General features: G+C 41.6%; 1 protein-coding gene and 1 long non-coding RNA gene across 3 annotated transcripts; one reads left to right on the forward strand and one right to left on the reverse strand.

The window, feature by feature from the left end:
- Positions 1–9,217: 9,217 nt before the first annotated feature.
- LOC118377217 (P2Y purinoceptor 4-like) lies at positions 9,218–18,288 on the reverse strand. 2 transcript variants are annotated; one of them, XM_035764074.2, is made up of 2 exons: positions 18,167–18,288; positions 9,218–17,113 (listed from the first exon to the last, which is right to left on the reverse strand). In XM_035764074.2, exon 2 carries the CDS (start codon positions 17,068–17,070, stop codon positions 15,970–15,972), a length of 1,101 nt encoding a protein of 366 aa, XP_035619967.1. In that variant the 5' UTR covers positions 17,071–17,113; positions 18,167–18,288; the 3' UTR covers positions 9,218–15,969. The 2 variants fall into 2 exon arrangements, with proteins under 2 accessions (XP_035619967.1, XP_035619960.1); XM_035764067.2 differs by having other exon boundaries at positions 18,163–18,255.
- Positions 18,289–20,104: 1,816 nt separating this feature from the next.
- Positions 20,105–25,848, forward strand: LOC127924706 (uncharacterized). The gene is made up of 3 exons (XR_008118671.1): positions 20,105–24,116; positions 24,175–24,319; positions 24,378–25,848. It is a non-coding gene; the product is annotated as an uncharacterized LOC127924706 (long non-coding RNA).
- Positions 25,849–26,315: the final 467 nt, after the last annotated feature.

The raw sequence follows: 26,315 nt of genomic DNA on the forward strand, positions 1-26,315 counted from the left end.
GAAAACGACATTCAATCCGCCGCCGCCTCATTCAGGCCAAATTGGCAAATGACAGCTCTCCGCCTCTAGGATTTAGGGAAGTGAAAGGTACCACTGCCACCGTCCGCCTGAGCCATGGGGAACAGGGGAGCTGATGGTGGGGGCGGTACGTTCGAGGGGTGAGGCGAGGGGGCTGGAACTCCCCTGTCTCTTCCCCATGTCTGTTCCCTAGTTCTGGTGTGCAGGTAGAGAGAAGAGAAAAGGGGACCAGAATGCCTGCTCATCAGATCTTCCCTGTGACTGGAGGTAAAAAGCTTACACACCAACCAGCCCCACTATCTGAGCTTACACACTGCTGATAGAAAAGCCCTTGGCCTTACAGCAGACCAGAGCAGGGAGAGGACAGAGAGAGTTATTCTTAAAATAAACACACGCTTACACAGCACAGACCTGTGTGGCCAGCTTTTCTTTAAGGACCGGAAAAATGTGCCCTTTCATGGCTGTAGTTTGGAGGGGATATGAGTTCCTGGGTATTTAAAACAAAATCTTAACCCTCAGCTAACAATGAAGACAAGAAGGCAGGCAAGAATGCGTAGCACACACGCACTTTGCACACACGTGCTAACAAAAGGAGGCCTTTTCCTTCACATTGGAGCATTTTGCCGTGACACACAGAGACAGAGCCAGAACATATTGTGTTGGACACTGACTGTCCCCTGTCTGAATGGTACTCTTACTGCTAATGAAGTGCTAATGGCAGTCCCCCTGCAGAGAATACTAATTAATGTTGCTGGGTGAGTACTTTATGTACTCCACCATGTCCTAATGAGCAGAGGCAGGAGGCAGGTTTGTCTTCACCATGTTCCAGGCGGGTAAAGAAGGAGGTCCATGTTGGGGTTTGGGGAGTGTTGGGTAAAGATGGGTGGGGGGGACTGTAGATGTCGAGGGGGCCAGCACAGTGGAGCCTCAGTCAACCACTCTGCAGCTCCGTAACGTCACAAAGACTTCCGCCTGGTACAAGATACTAACATGCTTACCGGCAGTAAATCGCTACACTTCACCTACTACAATATTGCTTTTCTCAAGGACATTTGGATTTGTAAAGGTCCAAAACCTTTTCCTTATGCATTAAATAAAAGCACTCACAACCTTATCGCCTCGTAAACAAATACCTTGACACCTTGTAAACAAACTGGAAACGTGTGCATTTTTGAACAATGTTCATGCACCTTCAAAATAAATATAGCTATTGCACATTGCATTTATCCTAAACCAATGAAACTGCTTCCTGGAAACGACTGACATCTCATAGAAAAGGATTTCAGTGTGATATAGTGTCTACCTTTATAAGCATATACACACCAGGGAAAAATAAATATATACATAACATATTTGGAGGCAGACAGCGTGTAGGGGAATCAGATTCAAAGTGTTAAAGAATGAGTGAGTGCGCAAGTGCGTGAGTGTGTGTAAACATAGATTGGGGACGGTATTGGAATTACCTGAGTGAGATAATGGCAGGGCATTAAATTAACTTTCATTCATTAAATGCAACACATTTAGGTAATCTTGTCCCCCAAAAACATGCCGATGGCGTGAAAGGCCTCCCTCTCGCTATCAGGAGCCTCTGGTCCCCCACACTGATGCAGCTGGCAAGGCGCTACCGTCGACTGTCGAAACGCAGCGCCAGATCTAGTTATAAAATAATTGAATTTTCATATCAGAGGGGACCAGAGTCTCTGCAGACAATAGGAGTGCTGAGTCCTCTCTGATATTGGCTCAGGCCCTTTGCCACGCACATGAAATCAGTATGTTAATGTTCCGGGATTTTCTTTTTTTAAGGGCACTTGTGCTCTCTGCAATGTACTACCGATGTGGTTTCAAAAAATTGCAACTATTGATAAGTAGGCTGCCAGCAACCCCTGGACCCCCCCATGTGTAACTCCCCACCTCCTCTCAACCAAGCAAGACTCCAGACGTCCTCATACCCCCACCCTACACCATTATTAAAATTGTAATTTATTTTTCTAAATCAGAATGACAGCTTGCTTTCTTTTCACTGCAGCAAGTGGTGAATCATGGAGCTTTAATTACTTTCGTAACTTTGCTGACCCTGTGAGAGCGCAACTCCAGTGGAAAAAATGGGCCCTCCAACAAAGGACTTCCACAGCCACAGACACCTATGTTAATTTAAAATGTGAGAATTTATCAAACTCTGGATTTTATACGATTTTGTTAACATTTCACCTCCTACCTTTCTTACACTCCCTACAACTTCCCTACTTTCAGCTTCCCCGTGACCACAATCTTATGACCCACCTCCTGAAGGGAATGGGTGCACACAGGAGAACTAAATAAACTCACTGCGATAGTGTGAGTGAGTGAGAGAGAGAGAGAGAGAGAGAGAGAGAGAGAGAGAGAGAGAGAGTGTTTAAGTGCATGCCTGTGTGGGTAAAGGCAACAGAGTCCATCCAGAGTTCAGGAGCTGGCCAGAGGTCATCATGGTGGTAGCCCCTTAGTCGCCCCCTCATATCCAGGCCACGAGCCCCACAGCAAGCTGACAGACAAAGCAGGATTCCACAGCAGGCTGACGGACAGAGCAGGATTGCACAGCATGCTGACAGACAGAGCAGTATTCCACAGCAGGCTGACAGACAGAGCAGGATCCGGGAACCCAAAGAGATCAACAGGGATGAATGCTGCAGTGGATCACTTCACAAACCTTTGGTCCACAGGGACCAGGGTCAGGCTGACAGACAGAGGAAGCAATTAAGAGTCGTATCCATCAGCCTCCACTTCTGACCAGGAGTAACGCCAGGATCTGACTTACTTTGATGCTTCTAAAGCGGACTGTAAAGCATCTCAAAAACGATACACTGCCCAATGCCAAAGAAGACATTGATCGTCTCTTTCGCTGAGTTTCAAGATTAACACAAAAAAATACTTTTTTTAAGCGACGGCACTTTATCATTTCTTGCAGGGATCTTTGTTGATTCCTGTAGAGGTTCTTCTTGTTCACCGGCAGAGTCAGACTCCTATTGGTTCACATGCTGCCTGCCACCTGTCTAATTAAAGTTGCTAATATGGTGTAATCCCTACTATCTCTCTCCCCTTCTCACTGGTGCATCTCTGTTTTGGCTCCAGCGCTGGTGAGAACCAAGGGTAGGCAGGCGGGATTGCTCTTTGGCTGATAATTGAATGAGTGATTATCCCTCCCATTAATAGACAATGACACAGATAGCGCTGCCATATGTCCGGAATATTAATGGGTGGCTGCAGTGGCCCAGATAAGACGAGGCGCCATACCGTTGCTATAATAGGGGTTAAAACTATTTGCCAGGAGTGCCACAGCCCCCTCTCGCCCATCCGCCCACTCAGCAAGCAAGCCCGTCCGTCGGCTCCCCTGCCTGTCTGCCTCCCTCTTGCTATGCTAATCCCTGGTCCCCACTAACTAGGCCTCAACCACCCCCCACAGCCTGCCCTTGTGCTTGGGCCTGACCTTGCTGCTCCCGGGGCTATGAACACCATTGTGTTGTGGAGCTCATTGAAGGCCACTCTGAGAGGCATGATGACATGCTGATGACACGAAGCAGCCTGTGTTTGGTATTTATGGGATTTTACATTTTAAAACAGGAGAGAAGATGGAGGGGTGTTGGGGGGGTCTGGTTGTTGCAGAATATCTGCCTCTGTTCTTTTCAGGTCCAATTAAGATTTGTGTCTACACAATGTTAGTGATGAAAGAGTGGAAGTACCTAACCATACCAAGTAAAGAAAATAAGTAAATAGATATCACCCTTGGCTTATGAATTTCCTCTCGAATTCAGTTTCCACACGAATGCACAAATCGCTTGCCTTTTCCAGTGAATTTAGTGTGGCTAGCCTGTGTTTTTCCATACCAAATGTTATGATCAGTGAGAGAAAGAGTTATCTGGGGCAGTCTAGGCCCTCAGTGTCCTCACAGAGCCATCATGGATAACCTCCGAGCCACTCACGCCAAAACTCACCATTTCCCAAAAGGCTGGAGAGCAGGTGATCATTTAGGGCACAGCTCTACATGAATCACCATGCCAATCAATATCTAACATCTATTAGCATTTGAAAGCAATATTTCCTCTTTTTACCTTGCAACATTTGTGCTTAATGCTGTGAAGTACCTTATCATAGGTTTGACAGCAAAAGAAAGGCTGGTTCCCATGGAGACTGTGAAAGCCATTGGTTTCCTTTTCAGCTGGATAATGAACTTCTCTCCTCTTTATGTCACTCTTCCCCTCAGCTCTCAGCCTCTCCAGTTAAATTCAAATCCGTGCGTCCTTGAAATCTTGAATTTCTTCCAAATAGTTCTTCCAAACAAGAACACAGACAGACAGACGGAGAGAGAAAGAGAGAGAGAGAAACAGAGAGAGAGAGAGAGAGAGAGAGAGAGAGAGAGAGAGAGAGAGAGAGAGAGAGAGAGAGAGAGAGATTTGAAAACCCACAAATACCATAGGCCTGTTATATGGGATATTGATAAAAATCATAGAAATCGAAACATAAACTCATGTTAATTTACTTAACATATTCCAAAAACAATTTTTGGTTAGAAAATACATTAAATAAAACTAAAAGGGGTAGATAGCCTCCACTGTTAATTTTATGCTTTCTAGTAGGCTAACAAATAACCATATTAGGCAAAACACCGACCTCCAAGACTGACCTCTGTTCAGCAATGCACCAGTTTTCTTATCTTCTCCAACACTCATGGCTTGTATAATTTCTCTGCCAAACTCACCCTGCACCAAATTATAAGAACATTGGTTGTAATTGATAAACATTAAACGTTTATAATTCCAAAAGTATTAGACAAAACAAAAAACAATGGTGAAATTATTCAACAAATGTTGTCAACGATTTGGAGGGCATGGGCAAGCACTACCTCAATTCTGCTGTTTTGGCGCCTATTTTTTCAGGCGGTCTCCTGATTTTCCCGTCTCATAGGAGATTAATTCAAATGGGCCTAACAGTACATTCTCATTTCTAGAGCACAGATATGATATTCGCAACTTGCCAAATTAAATATTTCTTAGGCCTCCTACGGCTTCTTCCTTGATACCCTGTCTGTGCGACAACGTTTTTCCCCTGACCATTCGAAACATATTTAAACGGCAACTGAACCAAAAACAAACAACTTCTCTTGTCGAAAACGGTCTATGAGGTATCGATATGAGTCAGAAACATTTATTCTAGTGTCAGAATGAACGACAAAGTGTAAATATGATCATGTTGGTCACAAAGTCAGCATCGTTTTGCGAGAATATAGGGTTCGTAACCGTTTTCATTGAGTTGGGTTTATTTCAATCCTGCCCACATAGCCAACATTGTATCAACGAACGAGGGGGCTCAGCTAATATTGAAACGTTTTGAATCAACTAGACTGCTCGGAGAATATTCATATTGCCAGCTTGTCTCTGTCTGATGTCATTGTGTTGCCTACGCTGCATCTGGGTGTTCATTATATACAACAAAACAGCCCTACATCCACACTATAGTTAAATAACTTAGCACTATATAATAACATTTTGCCAGCCAGATTGGCCTGTTACAATATAGAATTTTAATTCGAGAAGATGAACCAGCAAGACTGATAGAGTGAGAGGTGGAAATGCATTATACCAGAGGCAGGTAAGCTACAGGTAGAGATGAAGGCAGAGGATGATGATGTAGGCCTACAGCAAGAAGTTTAAATAGTTAGCCCAACTAGGTAATTATTCACTATTTGTATTATCTCAATTATCGTTATGTCACTGCATGACAATACACATTTGTTATAGTCTACAATTGTTATTGTTTTTCAAGCCAAAAACAAGACAGGTATTTGGGGGAAATAGAAAATAGGCCTACACGAAACCAAAATTGCATTAGCCTACTGGGCAAATAAATGAAAATAACAATTACAGCTTTCACAACCTATATTTTAATTTCAATAAAATAGCAATAATGAGGGCTCCCAATTCCAAGTTAAATGAACCCCTGGCTCTCAGATTACAATAAGGTTTACAAGGCCAAGATCAAATGCCGACATCAAATTCAAAGCAATTGGTGCACTGCCTAAACCGCTGACCGACAAAGCAAATGGCACTCTTTTTAAAAGTGACAGAAAAGGTACACAGGCTGGAAGCTGCTCTACGAGCAATTCTCCGCATGGTCCTAAAGCCATCCCCTATGGTAAACAGCCATTGCATTTTAATCGGGATTGGGGGGGACTGAGAATTTGTTGTGGATGTTTATTTTTTACAGCTATATCGAACCGCTAACACAGGACTGGTAAAGGCCCAGTGTACTTCTTTTGTGATTTTTTTTCCACAAAAGAAAGAAATATATATATAGTACGAGTCAAAAGTTTGACACACCTACTCAGGGTTTTTCTTTATTTGACTAATTTCTACATTGTAGAATAATAGTGAAAACATTAAAACTATGAAATAACACACAGAATCATGTGGTAACCAAAAAATATGTTATATTTGAGATTCTTCAAAGCAGCCACCCTTTACCTTGATGACAGCTTTGCACACTCTTGGAATTCTCTCAACCAGCTTCATGAGGTAGTCACCTGAAATGCATTTCAATTAACAGGTGTGTCTTTTTAAAAGTTAATTTGTGGAATTTCTTTCCTTAATGCGTTTGAGCCAATCAGTTGTGTTGTGACAAGGTAGGGTGGTAATACAGAAGATAGCCCTATTTGGTAAAATACCAAGTCCATATTATGGCAAGAACAGCTCAAATAAGCAAAGAGAAACAAAAGTCCATCATTACTTTAAGACATGAACTTTGAAAGTTTCTTCAAGTGCAGTCACAAAAACCATAAAGCGCTAGGATGAAACTGGCTCTCATGAGAACCGCCACAGGAAAGGAAGACCCAGAGTTACCTCTGCTGCAGAGGTTAAGTTCATTGGACTAACAGCCTCAGAAATGGCAGCCCAAATAAATGCCTCACAGAGTTAGACACATCTCAACATGATCCAAACACACCAAGACAGTTGTGAAGAGGCCACGACAACACCTTTTCCCCCTCAGGAGACTGAAAATATTTGGCATGGTTCCCCAGAGCCTCAAAAGGTTCTACAGTTGCACCATCGAGAGCATCCTGACCAGTTGCATCATCGCCTGGTAGGGCAACTGCTCAGCATCTGACCATAAGGCGCTACAGAGGGTAGTGCTTACGGCCCAGTACATCACTGGGGCCAAGCTTCCTGACATACAGGTCCCATATACTAGGCGGTGTCAGAGGAAGGCCCATAAAATGGTCAAAGACTCCAGTCACCTAAGTCAGGTCTGTTCTCTCTGATACAGCACGGCAAACGGTACCGGACAGCCAAGTCTATAGGACTAAAAGGCTCCTTAACAGCTTCTCCTCCAAACTATAAGACTGCTGAACAATTAATCAAATGGTCACCCGGACTATTTACATTGATCTCCCCCCTTTGTTTTTACACTGCTGCTACTCACTGTTTATTATTTATGCAAAGTCACTTTACACATTACCTTGACTAACCTGTTCCCCCGCACATTGACTCGGTACCGGTACCCCCTGTATACAGCCTCGTTATTGTTATGTAATTTTCTTGTTACTTTTTTAAAGTTATTTAATTTTTTTACTTTAGTTTATTTAGTAAATATTTTCTCAACTATATTTCTTGAACTGCATTGTTGGTTAAGGGGTTTGTAAGTAAGCATTTCACGGTAAGGTCTACATCTGTTCTATTCGGGACATGACAAATACATTTTGATTAGATATTTTATATATATATTTTTTTTTTTAAATTTAATGGCTCCAAATGTCAATGTCTTAAAAGCCTCCAACTATAAGTTGTAGAAATGTTTATGGGTCTACACATATTGAAAGTATTTAATGAGAAAACTAAAAGGTGTGCAATATGAATATATCTTCCTATTTACATTATGTAATGTATTGACTGTCCCTAACTAGCCCCACTATCCAAAGTCAAACCAACTTTGGAAATTTGCAAAGGAGTTGGCTAGTTTGCTAGCTAGCCTAGGCTACTTCCAAACCCAATACCTGGGTAGACTGTTTAAATGTATTTAACTGTGTAATGTGTTGGCAGACTGAATGAACTAAAACTTCCCACATGTAAACACACACACAATGACACCCATCACACCTCCAAGACCCAAATCTCGTTTTCAGTCGCATTTCCTAATAAGGAGGCTTGAAACCAAGGCTAAATCAGTCAGTTCAGACCTCCTTTAATTTGGATGCTACCATTGTCCTTGAGGGCGGGGGTGGAGTTCGATGGATAGCCTATTGTAGATTCCCTTTTTTAATAGCCTCCATAGGCCTAAAATGTGAACCTGTTATTAGTAATATATTCTTATTTAAATAAAACATATGCACCTTTCTATTGAAATATACGTTCCCGCTTCTTCTGTGGACATCTCAACTGTTGGTCTCATATGTCAAATTCCTTCCAGGCAATTGATCCAGTGATTGGGGGCCGGAGTGGTGTCACACTTGTTCCTCATCCCTAGCAGACACAGCTGATTAAACTAATTGCGTTCTAAACTGAAGATCATGACTAGTCAGGTGCGTTAGCTGGAGCTAGGGAAAATGTGTGACGCCAATCAGGCCCCCGAGGCCAGGAGTTTCCCACCCCTGACGTAGATCGTGAGAGGTTATAATCTCACACGACGAGAGTGGGAGAGACTCCACAAACATTGGGTAAAAAAATTACATTGTTCCTCGGTCAACAAACAAAATCTGGAGAATATAATTTGCTTCGCCCGCAGAGCTCAATTCAGTGCAGAATGCGTCTCTTTCCTTTCACACTTGATATAATACACTACTCAGTCCTCAGAGTAACTTCAAGAAATTATTAGAAACGTATTATCCGTATAGTTTTTTTTACATAGACTGATGTCTACAATATTGTGACCCTGAGTATTCAGCACAGATGTTCTTCACCTGCGCAGAGCCATGTCCTTGGAGCAGCGGCGCCTTTCATGAGGCGAGCGCGATGTGTGTGGATTTACGACGGGGGCGCACGGATCCCTCTTTTTTCTAACGGTGTAATTAATAAGTGTATGAAGAGTAATACATAGATTACAGTACAATATAGAGTTAAATGCAGCGATATGTATCATGCATTACTTTGAAACACTGCATGCATTGTCAAAAATAACTTTTGATTACCCCCCCAAAAAACGTGGGGAAAAATGAAAACATTCAGGAAAAAACGGACAATTTGTAATCTTTCCTGCGTTTATTCAAGGAATATACATTTTCAATTAAATCAGTACAATTTCAACGTATTTATCTATTTTGAAGAAAATATATGAAATAGGCTGCTGATAAATTAGTATTTAAGAAACTCATCAAGCTTTTAAAACGTATAACCCCATATCCTGAAAAATAGCCGAGATGTTTAGGGATGATTATAAACATTCAATAACTTAACAGATTTTTTATTACTCTATTAATATATGTTTACCTTAATACTCTGAAAGTTGCAGGCTTTCAATGCATAGTTTCCATATGCATGTGGTATGCTCAATATAATATTTACATAAGACCTATTTACATCTATAAAAATATACAATTTGCAAATTACAAAAGTAATTTTCTAAGTCCATTGCATTTTACAAGTCCAACAGCATTCATAAATGTCATAGAACTTATGGCATTAATAAATGTTCTCATTACTGAGGTCTAAAAGGAACAACAATATTTTACCCAAATGTTACTCTATATCAAGAGACAATATGTTCCCATATATTTACCGAATAGAGGTTTAAAAAAATAATGTTTGTATTTAGCTTATTTTTATACCATGTTCTAGCATTAAAATATTGTCTGCTGTAAATTAATTGCTGAGACTAGGCTACTTAAACTTTGCTTTATGATAAACATTATGCTTTTATTACACATTCTGCAGTGAGCTATACAATGCCTGTTAACATGCCTGTTTATACTATACCAATTAAAATTTATAAATTCATAATGTTTAGCTATCATAGAAAATATTGAGGCCCTTCGTATATTAAATGTCTATAACAATTCAATTGACTTGGTACTGACTTCACTGAAAAAAAATATACTCGAAGAAACTCCTTGCCAAACTTCCCCTCTTTTATTTTGGGTTAAGATTATTTTCAACTCAACATCACTGGTAACAATCTCAACCTATATCTCAATAAATGCGATAAGCCCATAGGTAATTAACTGATATAGTTTCACATGATGCCCATGATTTAGTAAAGAAACCGATGGGGCCACCTACTGACCAAGCTGAGAACATCCTACATGAGATGACTGAATCTTCTGTAAAGATGTGCAGTGGTATATACTATTGGTAATTATATTGTATATGGTTGGTTTATACAACTTATATATCCTAACAACAGAGTACAGTCGTGGCCAAAGGTTTTGAGAATGACACAAATATTAATTTCCAAAGTTTGCTGCTTCATTGTCTTTAGATATTTTTGTCAGATGTTACTATGGAATACTGAAGTATAATTACAAGCATTTCATAAGTGTCAAAGGCTTTTATTGACAATTACATGAAGTTGATGCAAAGAGTCAATATTTGCAGTGTTGACCCTTCTTTTTCAAGACCTCTGCAATCCGCCCTGGCATGCTGTGAATTAACTTCTGGGCCACATCCTGACTGATGGCAGCCCATTCTTGCATAATCAATGCACGGAGTTTGCCAGAATTTGTGGGGTTTTGTTTGTCCACCCGCCTCTTGAGGATTGACCACAAGTTCTCAATGGGATTAAGGTCTGGGGAGTTTCCTGACCATGGACCAAAAATATAGATGTTTTGTTCCCTGGCCACTTAGTTATCACTTTTGCCTTATGGAAAGGTGCTCCATCATGCTGGAAAAGGCATTGTTCATCACCAAACTGTTCCTGGATGGTTGGGAGAAGTTGCTCTCGGAGAATGTGTTGGTACCATTGTTTATTCATGGCTGTGTTCTTAGGCAAAATTGTGAGTGAGCCCACTCCCATGGCTGAGAAGCAACCCCACACATGAATGGTCTCAGGATGCTTTACTGTTGGCATGACACAGAACTGATGGTAGCGCTCACCTTGTCTACTCTGGACAAGCTTTTTTCTGGATGCCCCAAACAATCGGAAAGGGGATTCATCAGAGAAAATGACTTTACCCCAGTCCTCAGCAGTGCATTCCCTGTACCTTTTGCAGAATATCAGTCTGTCCCTGATGTTTTTCCTGGAGAGAAGTGGTGTCTTTGCTGCCCTTCTTGACACCAGGCCATCTTCCAAAAGTCTTTGCCTCACTGTGCGTGCAGATACACTCACACCTGCCTACTGCCATTCCTGAACAAGCTCTGTACTGGTGGTGCCCCGATCGCGCAGCTGAATCAACTTTAGGAGACGGTCCTGGCGCTTGCTGGACTTTCTTGGACGCCCTGAAGCCTCTTCACAACAATTGAACCGCTCTCCTTGAAGTTGTTGATGATCTGATAAATGGTTGATTTAGGTGCAATCTGCCTGGCAGCAATATCCTTGCCTGTGAAGCCCTTTTTGTGCACAGCAATGATGACTGCACGTGTTTCCTTGCAGGTAACCATGGTTGACAGAGGAAGAACAATGATTCCAAGCACCACCCTCCTTTTGAAGCTTCCAGTCTGTTATTCAAACTCAATCAGCATGACAGAGTCATCTGCAGCTGTGTCCTCGTCAACATTCACACCTGTGTTAACAATAGAATCACTGACATGATGTCAGCTGGTCCTTTTGTGGCAGGGCTGAAATGCAGTGGAAATGTTTTTGGGGGATTCAGTTCATTTGCATGGCAAAGAGGGACTTTGCAGTTAATTGCAATTCATCTGATGACTCTTCATAATATTCTGGAGTATATGCAAATTGCCATCATACAAACTGAGGCAGCAGACTATGTGAAAATTAATATTGTGTCATTCTCAAAACCTTTGGCCATGACTGTACATTTTTCTGTTGGGCCTAAGACTTATGTGACAATTTATTTTGTATATGAAAAGTCATTCAAATGAAATATATATTTTTTATGGATAGGTACATCAGTACTAAACATCTACATTTAAGCCTAGATATAATTTGTATTACATTTTAGATACTTAGAGGCACCAATGCACACCACTAATCAGCTTTGTCACAGTCAGCCCACAGAGTGGCGCTAGTGCTCATGGGATTCCAAATCTGACCAGACTACAAATCTTCAGATAAATATCCATGGGAATCATATTCTTCCTGGGGCTTGCTATTACATCCGTGTACGGCTTTAGCAACTAGCTGGTCTCTTTGAGCATAACATCTGTATTTAAATATGCCCTTTAATGCACCCTTGTTTGAAAGGAGAGCAGAGGTATGAAGGTAGTGGGGAATACAATACAACTAAATCATTGCAAAACACTGAATTGCAGACAATTAGTTGAACATTAGTTCGACTAGTTTATGACAATGGACAACCAGTAACTGAAGGTGTACAACAAACAATGCATAAGTAAATGTAATTGCTAAAATATACATAAGTATCAAAACTAAAAGTGGAAATGATTTCTAGTTCCTTATATTAAGCTAACCAGACGGCACCTTTTTCTTGCTTTTTTCCATTATATACTGATAGCCAGGGGCACACTCCAACAGTCAGACATAATTTACAAACGAAGCATGCGTTTACAGTAAGTCTGTCAGATCAGAGGCAATATGGATTACCAGGAATGTTCTCTTGATAAGTGTGTGAATTTGACCATTTTCCTGTCCTGCTAAGCATTCAAAATATAACAAGTACTTTTGGGTGTCAGGGAAAATGTATGGAGTAAAAAGTACATTATTTACTTTAGGAATGTAATGATGTAAAAGTTGTCATTGACAACAACTAACAATGCTCGACAGAAATATGGAGAATACACCTGCTGTGTACTGTGACTATTTTAACACCATCTCTTGCTTTATGGAGAGTTGGTCTTCCCCTATTTCAGATGTCAATATCAGTTTGTTTATGGATGATTACGATGGATAATCAATATGGAGCCTTGGCTGGAAACTGGAAACACAAGATCTTTTCCATGGGGTGTTGGTGGGGCCAGCTTGGTTTTCTTGGCACGGACCAGGGAAGGAAAAACCCAAACAGTCCAGTACCATGACCAGCTCACTTCCTGCTCTTGTTTCTCCAACCGTCCTGTCCTCCCACTTCCTCAGGTCTCCTCACTTTCACCCATGTCTGATTCATGGAGGACCTACATCCGATAACGCCTCATGTTTGGATGAGACACGCAACCAACCATTACTTTCCCACACTCTCCCTCTATCATAACCCCATTCAAGTCTGCAAGACACTGCAGCATGAAGGAGTTCAATTTGATATACGCCCACAACTTAGATTTTGGTTAATCAACCAATGTCATGGATAAATATTGACATAACACATACCAAAATAAAATGATAACCAAATGACAGTAAGCAAATGTGGATTTATAAAAATAGATTTAATGGCATTATATTGTTATAAACCTATTGAACCATGTGCCTTCCTATCATACCTTGAACCTGAGTTATAATGCCTTTTATAAACACGACCAGTAGCTTTTATATGAAGTACAGCAGTATAGTACTTCAAATACCCTTAGGAATGAACCTCTGACCTGCAATCTGCTTTACAGAGACATCTGCTTTCACATGGAAAGTAAGGCAGTCTTTCTGAGAGCAACAACAACAACAACAACCAAAACTAATGCGGAAAAAGTCAGTGTTGGGTCAAGTAATGAATCCAAATTGGGTAATGCAGGAACATCTCCTCTTTATCCAAAGTGTGGGTTGTTGGATAGAGTTGATACTCCAGCCTACACACCCTTTCAGTCCCTCCCCTCGTTTCCTCACAGCAGAGACAGACAGATAGACAGCTGTGGGGATTGTGCTGAAGGACACAAACAGCTGGGAGAGGACTAGTGCTTTAGCTACCACACATTTTTTGGATAACACACACTGTTTCTGTTGAACTGTTTCAGCTTGCCTCACCCACACTGTTTTTTTTATTATTGTAACGTCACTTCCACTCTGACTGGAAGTGTCACGTTCGTCGTAAGGATCGGACCAAGGCGCAGCGTGAGTAGAGTTCCACATCATTTTAATAAATCGAAACTCACTGAACAAAACAACCTACCTACCGACCGACCGACCGACCGACCGACCGACCGACCGACCGACCGACCGAAATGTGCAACTACTGATGTGCACTAAGGCAACCAAACATAGACAAGATCCCACAACACAAATGAGGAAAATGGCTACCTAAATATGATCCTCAATCAGAGACAACGATAAACAGCTGTCTCTGATTGGGAACCATATCAGGCCAACATAGACATACAAAAAACACTAGACATACAAAAACCCTAGACATACAAAAACTAGAGTACCCACCCTAGTCACACCCTGACCTAACCAAAATATATAGAAAAACAGAGATAACTAAGGTCAGGGCGTGACAGGAAGACATTTTTACCAGCCAAACTCCTTGGATCATATTTATAAAATGTTATAGGAAGAGATGCTTTTGATGATCACAGTAACTCACCGATAATCCATAATAATCCAATCTGTTATACCCATCCACGGAGCCTCTCTCTGAGTACGTGCTACCACAATAAACACAAATCTGAACAAACAGATTACAGATTACATACATTTCCTCCTGCTCTTCAGAGTCCTGTAGCTACTGTGCATAACAGGCTTTGCATAACAGTCTGTGGTAATATTTTTATTTGATTTTATTTATTTAACCTTTAATTAACTAGGCAAGCCAGTTAAGATTGTATTCTATGAGACGACAGTCTGGCTCAGACAGAGGCACATAAACTGTTTTGTTCCCCTGGTTGAAAGGATTTGAACTCTTGTCTTACAAGCACAGCAACCGGCAGAATTAAATTAATAGACAAGTATTCAGAGTAGGAAGAGACTGTACAGTACATGTATAAAACAGACTTGGCTTTTACATTTTTGCAGAAGCTCTTATCCAGAGCAACTTATCGTAGCAATTAGGGTTAAGTGCCTTGCTCAACAGATTTTTCACCTAGTAGGCTCGGGGATTTGAACCAGCAACCTTTCAGTTACTCTTATCCACTAGGCTACCTGCCATAGCTTCTTACTAACAAGGGGGAATGTAGATGTCTCATGGTACTACAGACTTACAACACTGTTTTAAAGTGTTAGTGGTGATAAGGAACTTTAAAGTACTACTTAAGTCGTTTTTTGGGGGTATCTGTACTTTACTATTTATATTTTTGCCAACTTTTACTTCCTAAAGAAAATAATGTACTTTTTACTCTATACATTTTCCCTGACATCCAAAAGTACTCATTACATTTTGAATGCTTAGCAGGACAGGGAAATGGTCCAATTCACGCACTTATCAAGAGAACATCCCAGGTCATCCCTACTGCATCTGATCTGACGGACTCACTAAACACACATAAATAAAAAAGCAAGAAAAAGATGTCGTCTCGTTTGCTTAATATGAGGAATTGGAAATAATGTATAGTTTTACTTTTGATACTTAAGTATATTTTAGCAATTACATTTACTTTTGATACTTAAGTATTTTTAAAACCAAATGCTTTTAGACTTACTTACTCAAGTAGTATTTTACTGGGTGACTTTCATTTTTACTTCACTCAAGTATGGTAATTGGGTACTTTTCCACCAGTTTTCTGAACTCAACCGTACTCCCACTTCTTCATTCTCTTTAACATGACATTGACCGAACAGCCTTATAGGAACTGCATTTCTCACTCAGGTCTGAGCTCTGGCAAGAGGCCCCTTCGTTCACCCAGGACAGTAGTCATCCTGTGTCTGAAATGACAGAACAGCATCCAAAGAAAGTACAGCTGTGTAGTGGCCAGCCTAGGGCTATTAACTGTTTCCTTCCTGTTTATATTATGGAGGTTAGGCATATCTATATGATGCCCCATAGTTGTCCATATGTATAACCCACTATCTCATAGGTTCAACGCTGGCTTTAGGCTCTGGGTTCTTATAGACCAACGCGATCTCATGGTTCTTTTTGGGGCGCTTTTTCAGGCAGGCAGCAGAGAGCCTGGTGGTTGTCGGTCTATTTCCAGTGAGAGCTTTGACCAGCTTAGAGCGGTAGTGATCCCCAGCCAGGAAATACAGGAGGGGATCAATACAACTGTTCACACTGGCCAGAGGCCTGGTGATCTTATAGGCAAAGTTGACTTTGTTCAGGAATTCACATTTGGCATTCAGTACACGGTAGGTATAGTAGAGGGTGCGTGTGATATGGAAGGGTACAAAACACACGGCGAACACCACCAGCACCACCACAATTAGCTTGATGGACTTGGTGCGGGAGGGTGAGTTCTGCTGGCTGGACGAGAGCCCCCGTCTGGGCCGACACAGAGCCAGTGCCATCAGAAAGTAGCAGACCATGATAACCATGAAGGGGACGCCGAACAGCAGGACCATGACCGCAGAGCTGTAGTCCACATACTCCTCAAACTGCTCGGGATTGGTCGTATCGTGACACATCGTGTCGTTGTCCCTCTGGCTGGTGGTGACAAAGATGAGGTTGGGCACCAGACACGCCGTGACAGCAGCCCACACCATTCCACACACGGCGTGGGCATGGCGTGGCTTCACCATGGTCAGGGCCTTGATGGGGTGGCAGATGCCCAGGTAGCGATGGACGCTGATGCAGGTGAGGAAGAGGATGCTGCTGTAGAGGTTGGCGTAGAACAAGAAGCGGACGATCTTGCAGGCGGCCACGCCGAAGCGCCAGTGGCTGCGGTTAGCGTAGTAGTAGATGAGGGTGGGTAGGGATAGAACGTACAGGAAGTCTGAGAGGGCCAGGTGGAACATGTAGACGGTGCTGGTGTTCCACGGTCGCATCTTGGTCAGGAACACCCACAGAGCCACAGAGTTCAGCACCAGACCCAGAACACACACCAGGCTATAGGAAACAGGCAGTAGGATGTACTTAAACTCCTCATCAAAGCGGCAGGTCTCGTTGGAATAACCAGCACTCAGAAGAATGGACAGGTTCTGCACAAGGTGGCTGTTAATGGCTGAGTCCATCTTCTGTCTCTTCAGCAGAGAGCTAAGGCTTGGATTGTAATATCTGTGGAGACATTGAATACATTTGGAATCGACATGGCATCACTCTGAAAATGACAGTTTCACCAATAATAATATATATATTATACTATATATATATAGTATGAATTCTAATTTTGAAGCAGTCCCTGATTCAATTTTTTCCGGAAAGAAAAATATTAACAGCATGTTGTGTTAGAAATACAAATGTCTTGTTGACATATTTGAAGAATGAACTGAAGTTCAACATGCTCATAAAAGTTTACTGCAATGCATATAGCCAGGGCCGGAACTCAGTCGCAACTTGTTGAGAGTTAGAATAATAGAATAGACCAGGTGCAAGTTCGAAATTTGGTTGTGCATTAGCAGTTTCTCTCTTGTTTTGTCAGTCACTGACTGTCACTCAATTAGCCATGTCAGCGAAGAATTTGGTATGTTAGTATGTTAGTCTGCCAGTTATCTAAACGTGTTGTAATCATGGCTGAATACTAACCGGGCACGCAGAGCACATTGATTTCGTTAGTCACTCTCGCTCAGATATCTTTCAATTCGTTTTAAACGGCAAAAACACTTCACCCCGCCCCATGGAAAGATGGGTAGAATTGCAGAAATTAAAAATAACATGGCAACATTTGATCATTTTATGTGTAGAACTGCATGAAATACATTTTCAAATGTACATTTTTCTCTCAGCTGTCAAAAGGGTTCCACTAAAAGATTAGGCCCGTTTGGTGTGCCACCCCAACCGAAAAGGCTAGAGCCTGTTCTGTTCTGCCTAACCTAAAAAAAAATAGTTGTAATTTCCTACAAAGCCTATCCTCAAATGAACCCCAAATATCGAGCTATAACCATAAACTGAGAACATTGGTATTGTATCTAAATCTGTAATCCAAATAGTTGGATGCGCGCAGAGAAATGCGCGCATGATTTAAAAAATACATTTTAAAAACTGACGAGGATACGCACTTCTAGAAAACCTGGCAAAGCAATGTGACTCGTCGTAATAATTGTAATATAGCTAATAACCCGGACATAAGGGTTAACTTCAACGTTGAACTGATATGTACAACTTACCCACCGTAGATACAAAATTGACTTGCCGAGACGGACTTGATTTGTGACCGCTGCTCTCAGCGCAGTGAGTGCACTATCTCTGCAAACGGCTTGGATAGAAATGGGATATGCATGCGTCTGACTGATTGTCTGGTCTAAAGGAAATATGCCAGGTTCTTCTCATCCTTCCCCCTGAAATACAACTCCGATATTACTCAGGCAAGTTATTCGTTTTAAACCCGATATTCAATCAATAGTTTTGCATGATAATAACACTGATTTCAAATAGTGCTCAATATGAACTTTTTGATTACTTCTATTTTGTGCCTTTTGAAGTGATGTAGCATAATTCTCACAATATTGCTTCATGTACACAGAGCGTACAAAACATTAAGAACACCTGCTCTTTCCATTAAATAGACTGACCAGGTGAATCCAGGTGAAATCTGTCATCCCGTATTGATGTCACTTGTTAAATCCACTTCAATCAGTGCAGATGAAGGGGAGAAGACAGATTTTTTTTAAATATATAGTTTGAACCCTTACGACAATTGAGACATGGATTGTGCGTGTGTGACATTCAGAGGGTGAATGGGAAAGACAAAAATATTTAAGTGCCTTTGAACAGGGTATGGAAGTAGGTGCCAGGAGCACCGGTTTGTGTCAAGAACTGCAACACTGCTGGGTTTTTCACGCTCAACAGTTTCTCGTGTGTATCAAGAATGATCCACCACCCAAGGGACATCCAGACAACTTGACACAACTGTGGGAAGCATTGGAGTCAACATGGGCCAACATTCCTGTGGAACTCTTTCGACGCCTTGTAGAGTCCATGTCCCGACAAATTGAGGCTGTTCTGATGGCAAAAGTGGGTGCAACTCAATATTAGGAAGGTGTCCTTAATGTTTTGTACACTCAGTGTATTTGCAGGAATTGGTGATTTCTCAAAAATAAATTATTCACATATAACCGCAACCACAAATATCATATCAAGTAGAAAAACACAAACACACGGCGTATGGAGCTGTGTCGGGGACCAAATTGGGAAGTAAAATTGATGAGATGTGTTGACACTGCGCGCATGTCTGACCTCCTAAGTCTACAACTTCCTTTCAATAGAAGAGGAATCAACCCTAACCATTTCATGAGAACTGGCACATAACCAAAAGCGCCGAAATCTTATGACTCAACACCGTCGGCGACCCACTGTGTATGAAATTGGAAAGAATCTGTAATAAATCAAAGTGGAACTAACATGAACTGCGATTAGCTGTATAATGACCTACAGTAGGGCCTACTGCACTAGCCTACTAATTGACCAGGGCAGCTGTATCAATATGCAGAGTAATGCACGACTTTTATACCATTCCTGTGAAGCTCAGATGATAGCCCATGGCCCTTGCAACACTAGTGTTGTGGGTTCTATTCCCACAGGGCACCAAGAAAATAGATGCACTCACTACTTACTGTAAGTTGCTCTGGATAAGAGCATTTGCTAAATGGCAGAAAGTTAAATAGCCTTTGTTTATGTATTTGATTTTCCAAATGAGTGTTAAGGTTAATATACCGTGAAAGTGATTAATCAGACTGTATTCTACCAAAAAGTATGCTACTGTTTCTCTTCAACTCTGTCCTGCATGTCATCATTCTCATGTTACTCTACTGCCAGCCAAGCCTGATATCAGTGGGTCATTGCTACAGCTTTAAGGTTCATATTTAGACAGTTCTGTAAATGGTTGTCTCAAAGTAGCACATTTACACAGCGGTTGATCCTGGCATGACAGGAGAAATGTACTAATGACTCTGGCCACCTTTCCACGTCATCGTCATAATTTGCCGGAAATGTGAGTGATAAAATGATAAAACATGATCATATTTTTATTTATTTTTTATTTCACCTTTATTTAACCAGGTAGGCTAGTTGAGAACAAGTTCTCATTTGCAACTGCGACCTGGCCAAGATAAAGCATAGCAGTGTGAACAGACAACACAGAGTTACACATGGAGTAAACAATTAACAAGTCAATAACACAGTAGAAGAAAAGGGGAGTCTATATACATTGTGTGCAAAAGGCATGAGGAGGTAGGCGAATAATTACAATTTTGCAGATTAACACTGAAGTGATAAATGATCAGATGGTCATGTACAGGTATTGGTGTGCAAAAGAGCAGAAAAGTAAATAAATAAAAACAGTATGGAGGTGAGGTAGGTAAAAATGGGTGGGCTATTTACCGATAGACTATGTACAGCTGCAGCGTACGGTTAGCTGCTCAGATAGCAGATGTTTGAAGTTGGTGAGGGAGATAAAAGTCTCCAACTTCAGCGATTTTTGCAATTCGTTCCAGTCACAGGCAGCAGAGAACTGGAACGAAAGGCGGCCAAATGAGATGTTGGCTTTAGGGATGATCAGTGAGATACACCTGCTGGAGCTCGTGCTACGAATGGGTGTTGCCATCGTGACCAGTGAACTGAGATAAGGCGGAGCTTTACCTAGCATGGACTTGTAGATGACCTGGAGCCAGTGGGTCTGGCGACGAATATGTAGCGAGGGCCAGCCGACTAGAGCATACAGGTCGCAGTGGTGGGTGGTATAAGGTGCTTTAGTGACAAAATGGATGGCACTGTGATAAACTGCATCCAGTTTGCTGAGTAGAGTGTTGGAAGCAATTTTGTAGATGACATTGCCGAAGTCGAGGATCGGTAGGATAGTCAGTTTTACTAGGGTAAGTTTGGCGGCGTGAGTGAAGGAGGCTTTGTTGCGAAATAGAAAGCCGACTCTAGATTTGATTTTCGATCTGAGATGTTTGATATGAGTCTGGAAGGAGAGTTTACAGTCTAGCCAGACACCTAGGTACTTATAGATGTCCACATATTCAAGGTCGGAACCATCCAGGGTGGTGATGCTGGTCAGGCAGCGAACGGTTGAAAAGCATGCATTTGGTTTTACTAGCGTTTAAGAGCAGTTGGAGGCCACGGAAGGAGTGTTGTATGGCATTGAAGCTCGTTTGGAGGTTAGATAGCACAGTGCCCAAGGACGGGCCGGAAGTATATAGAATGGTGTCGTCTGTAGAGGTGGATCAGGGAATCGCCCGCAACAAGAGCAACATCATTGATATATACAGAGAAAAGAGTCGGCCCGAGGATTGAACCCTGTGGCACCCCCATAGAGACTGCCAAATAAATGTGGGCAGGATGAGCATTAAGCTTATGTTGGCAGAGATGCATAGTCCAGGTGTTATCTATCTGGGAATGTCAGTTTTCACGTGACTCCAAACAGGACGGTCAGAAACTACAATATTTATGCTTTTAGTTCCATATAGCATGCATCAGATCTGGGCCCGTATTCACAAAGCATCTCAGAGTAGGAGTGCTGATCTAGGATCAGCTTTGCCTTTTAGATCACAATGAATAAGATTACATGGACAGGGGGGACCTGAACTTAAATCAGCGCTCCTACTCTGAGACGGGACCTGATTCCTGTACTGTAGCTTGTGGTATGCATACTGTGTGTGTACGAGCCCATGTGTGTGGCCCTGTTGGGATTGTATATTTGAATATCTATGGCTCAAGTTTTCAAACGCAGCATACTGTTACACTTTCTGTATTTTGACTGTTCTACATCTTGAATACTTGATCACTGACAAAACATTTTGGGACTGTATCAAAAGTGAAGTAATGAAATGGAATTTTCCTTTACCCTTGCAGGTGTCCTCGTTAAAACAACATAACTTTCACGTGTGAACGATTGCTATTGAGGATTTATACTGTCAGTGACTATTTAGCGTAATTGTGCTTCTTTGGTTCTTCAAACAAATAAGGCTCATTGCAGTATCATGGTGTCATGGTGCTAATTTACTATGCATTTCTTCTGTTCGGCCGGCAGTTCTACTGCTCATATCCTGGGGTCAGTGCAGCCCCTCTTCTCCCTTCCCTTTAAACCCTGACCCCTGACTCATGGAGAAGTCAGAAACCCACTCAGTACCAATCAAAGGACAGGCTGACTTGCTTTATATGACTTTCACAGACAGAAAGTCAGTGTATTGTATTTTTTTTAATGATCAAATCCAATACCATCTGTAGTAGACTACCAGGGTGATGAGTTAGCATCAGATGAGCACTCATACAGATAATATCAATGATATTCCTCTGCTGATGACACCCAGCTATATGTGAAAACCAGTGGAGGCTCCTCAGAGAAGGAAGGGGAGGACCATCCCCCTCTGTGATTTATATGTGATAAATATTTTTTAAAGTTATCCTTTTTAGATAAATCTATACCAACTATACGTATTCACATCACCAAATACAGCGCATTCGGAAAGTATTCAGACCCGTTCCCTTTTTCAACATTCTGTTATGTTACAGGTTTATTATCAAATCTACACTACACAAAATACGCCATAAGGACAAAGCGAAAACACGTTTTTATAAATGTTTGAAAATGTATAAAAATCCAAATCAGAAATACCTTATTTACATTAGTATTTAAACCCTTTGCTATGAGACTCAAAATTGAGCTCAGGTGCATCCTGTTTCCATTGATCATCCTTGAGATGTTTCTACAACTGGATTGGAGACCACCTGTGTTAAATTACATTTATTGGGCATGATTTGGAAAGGCACACACCTGTCTATATAAGGTCCCACAGTTGACAGTGCATGTCAGAGCAAAAGCAAAGCCATGAGGTCAAATAAATTGTCCGTAGAGCACCGAGACAGGATTGTGTCGAGGCACAGATCTGGGAAAGGGTAACAAAACATTTCTGCAGCATTGAAGGTCCCCAAGAACACAGTGGCCTCCATCATTCTTAAATGGGAGAAGTTTGGACCACCAAGTCTCTTCCTAGAGCTGGCCTCCCGGCTAAACTGAGCAATCGGGGAAGAAGGGTCTTGGTCAGGGCCATAGCACTCCACCAATCAGGCCTTTATGGTAGATTGGCCAGACGGAAGCCACTCCTCAGTAAAAGGCACATGACAGCCCGCTGACGTTTTGAACACTGAAGTCCACAAGCGAAGGGAAAAGGTGAGAGGAGGAGAGCATATGGATGCGAGAAGGAATTATACAACGATCAAGGGATCATGCTGTTTCTATGTGGCTTCTATGAAAGTGAACTGTGTTTGCATGTGATCAGGGCTGTATTCATCCCTCCGATTCTGTTGAAAAACGTTTCTTAAACGGAAGCAAACAGAACAAAACGGGGATAAACATAACCTGAATTTGTCCAAAAGAAACTCATTTGAAACTGTTGGACTAATGATTACACCCTAGATCAGCTAGATGCAGGCAAAAGTGTGCAAGGCGGTATTGAATGTGCCAAAGTCTGTCACCTTGACTACAAAATGTATCTCGACCTGTGCACCTACGTTGAAAAACTTTCATTCATAGGCTAGGTTGTAGCAACCTCACGAAGGGTATAGGGAAAACTAGAGTATCATGTAGTAGCCTAAACTTATCGATGTTACATTGAGCTGGATGAATGTAATATAAATGACAGTCACCCAATATGCTGTAATAGAAATAAGGCCATGCCCATAATATTTTTATTTTTTTAAATGTGTATCGTCCTCCCTCATCTTAAACAACCCTGATCGCCACTGGTTAAAACTGCCCCAAGTCTCTCTGCTGCCTGTGCTCGTCGAAACATCTGCCTTAAGGAGATAAGAGCTTGGATGAAGAAAAACTCCCTTCAACTTAATAGCCGCAAAACCGAGGCTCTACCCCTCACAGGTCCATTGTATCATTTCAAATCCAAAGTGCTGGAGTACAGAGCCAAAACAACAAAATATGTGCCCCAATAATTGTGACGCTCACTGTAGACGTGTTCCTTGTTGTGTTTGTAGCGTCAGCTCTGCTTTTTGATGTTTGTCCCTTTGTTCTTTGTTTCAGGTACCCTGTCTACTTGTTCTTTGTTTCAGGTACCCTGTCTACTTGTTCTTTGTTTCAGGTACCCTGTCTACTTGTTCTTTGTTTCAGGTACCCTGTCTACTTGTTCTTTGTTTCATGTACCCTGTCTACTTGTTCTTTGTTTCAGGTACCCTGTCTACTTGTTCTTTGTTTCAGGTACCCTGTCTACTTGTTCTTTGTTTCAGGTACCCTGTCTACTTGTTCTTTGTTTCAGGTACCCTGTCTACTTGTTCTTTGTTTCAGGTACCCTGTCTACTTGTTCTTTGTTTCAGGTACCCTGTCTACTTGTTCTTTGTTTCAGGTACCCTGTCTAATTGTTCTTTGTTTCAGGTACCCTGTCTACTTGTTCTTTGTTTCAGGTACCCTGTCTACTTGTTCTTTGTTTCAGGTACCCTGTCTACTTGTTCTTTGTTTCAGGTACCCTGTCTACTTGTGCCCTTGTTTTGTGGTTTTTTATTTGATTTATTTTAACACACTCACTGTGCATTATACATTCAGGGTATTATTATTATGGAGTGGCTGAGGATCCAACTTTTCTCAGACCTTTTTTTCCGAACGTTAAAGGTCCCGAAGCTCCTGCGCATGTGTTAACTCTCTCCTTATGTGCTCTCCGTGCTCTACTTTTAGAGAACTATTGTGAATGTTGCTCGTTTAATAAAGATAGATGAAAGATGAATCAATGTCTGCAAGATCCCATGAGGATAGTACAATACATAAAATAAAATAATATAATAGCATTGCGTTACTGTAAGACAACAAACACCACCACATTTTCCTCTCATGTGGCTAAAACTCAACAGGTCATTCCGCTAGGCAAAATAAAAAGGTCGGCTCTGTAGGCTACTACGAAACCACACTGTATAGTATAACTAAAGAAGATCTAAGCGCATATCCCAATGAAACTGATTTGAGATCAAATGGTTGGTATGCAGACGCTGCATGGACGTTTCACCAGTAAAACGCTGCCAGTCGTGAATTATCATTCACACCTGGCAGCGAGAAATGTGAAGGGAAGGAGACCAGAATAATATGTGCATAACGTAGAGGTAAAGAAACACATGCACTCAGGAAAAAAAGGTCAGGGAAAAGTCAGCTCCGCAGCCACAGCCTTATTTACTATTAGTAGTAGCAGTTGGATTAGAATTATTTGAAAGGAATCACAGACACACTGCCATCTTGTTCCTGGCTTTAAACTAACCTACTGTAGTGGACAAAGGCTGTTGGGTTTATAGAGGAGCAGACAGGATCACTATGTTGACGTTCTGCTAAAAGTCCCAGAATCCCCTGAGGATGTCCTGTGATGACATCATGAGAGTTCCACCGGAGCCAGTCTGACCGGGGGTCTTATCAGTCCAGGAGGGGAGACCAGTACACATTTGCCTCTACGGTCAGCCAGGGGGTCATTGACACATACCTGCTGTCAGTGGATACAGAGGGATGTGTTGGCTCATTTTTGAATGACTAACTTGTACGTATTCACCACCACAGGACGCAAACACACAGGCCGATAATATCAACAGATTTCTCAGAATCTCACATGGACACGCGTCCTCCACTCTTGCCTGTGTTAGAACGAGTAGAACTTACATGGCCAGCGCAGACAGGAAATGGTTCTGGGTTCCGAAGTTATATCAGACCCACATACAGCTCGTAGTTATAGAACATTTGCTGAAAGGACAAATGCCTTTTATTTTCCCATAATGACTGTCGCTCCATGGGTACACTTTACATTGGAATTTTCAGAAGAGTAAAAGTATTTCTCCTGTTCAAACATGCAGGCCTTGATAACATCCACTGAGCTAGTGTGTGGTACTGACATTGACATTCATTATGTAAAAGACCCAAATCATGTCAGGGGAACAAGTGAGTACAGCAAAGAGACAGAGTCGTGTGGTTTTTGTGGGTGTAACTGGCAATATAGTGTGAAACCAGACACAGGACGTTTTGGGGAAGATATCCAACAAAGGCTTCAAGAAAAAATAACAATTAGCAAAGATAACTAAACCTGTTATAATTTTGCATATTAAGCAAATTATGACAGCTATTCAATTGAATTTCTGTCATTTCTATAAAGATTGCAATATCATTGTGTTTATATGCTGTATCTAGGTATACCATTTTAGGTTGATGGTTATATCAAGGCATGGTCGATGTGTTTTTCCACTATTGTATTTTTGTGCCAGCAAGGCCTGCACCATTAAGAGTGTGGCTAGTTTATAGTTTTATATGAAGACAAAACAAACATAATTCCATAGTACAGTCTGGGAT

The sequence above is a fragment of the Oncorhynchus keta genome, chromosome 4, assembly GCF_023373465.1.
Source record: "Oncorhynchus keta strain PuntledgeMale-10-30-2019 chromosome 4, Oket_V2, whole genome shotgun sequence".
In the NCBI taxonomy this organism is placed as follows: Eukaryota; Metazoa; Chordata; class Actinopteri; order Salmoniformes; family Salmonidae; genus Oncorhynchus; species Oncorhynchus keta.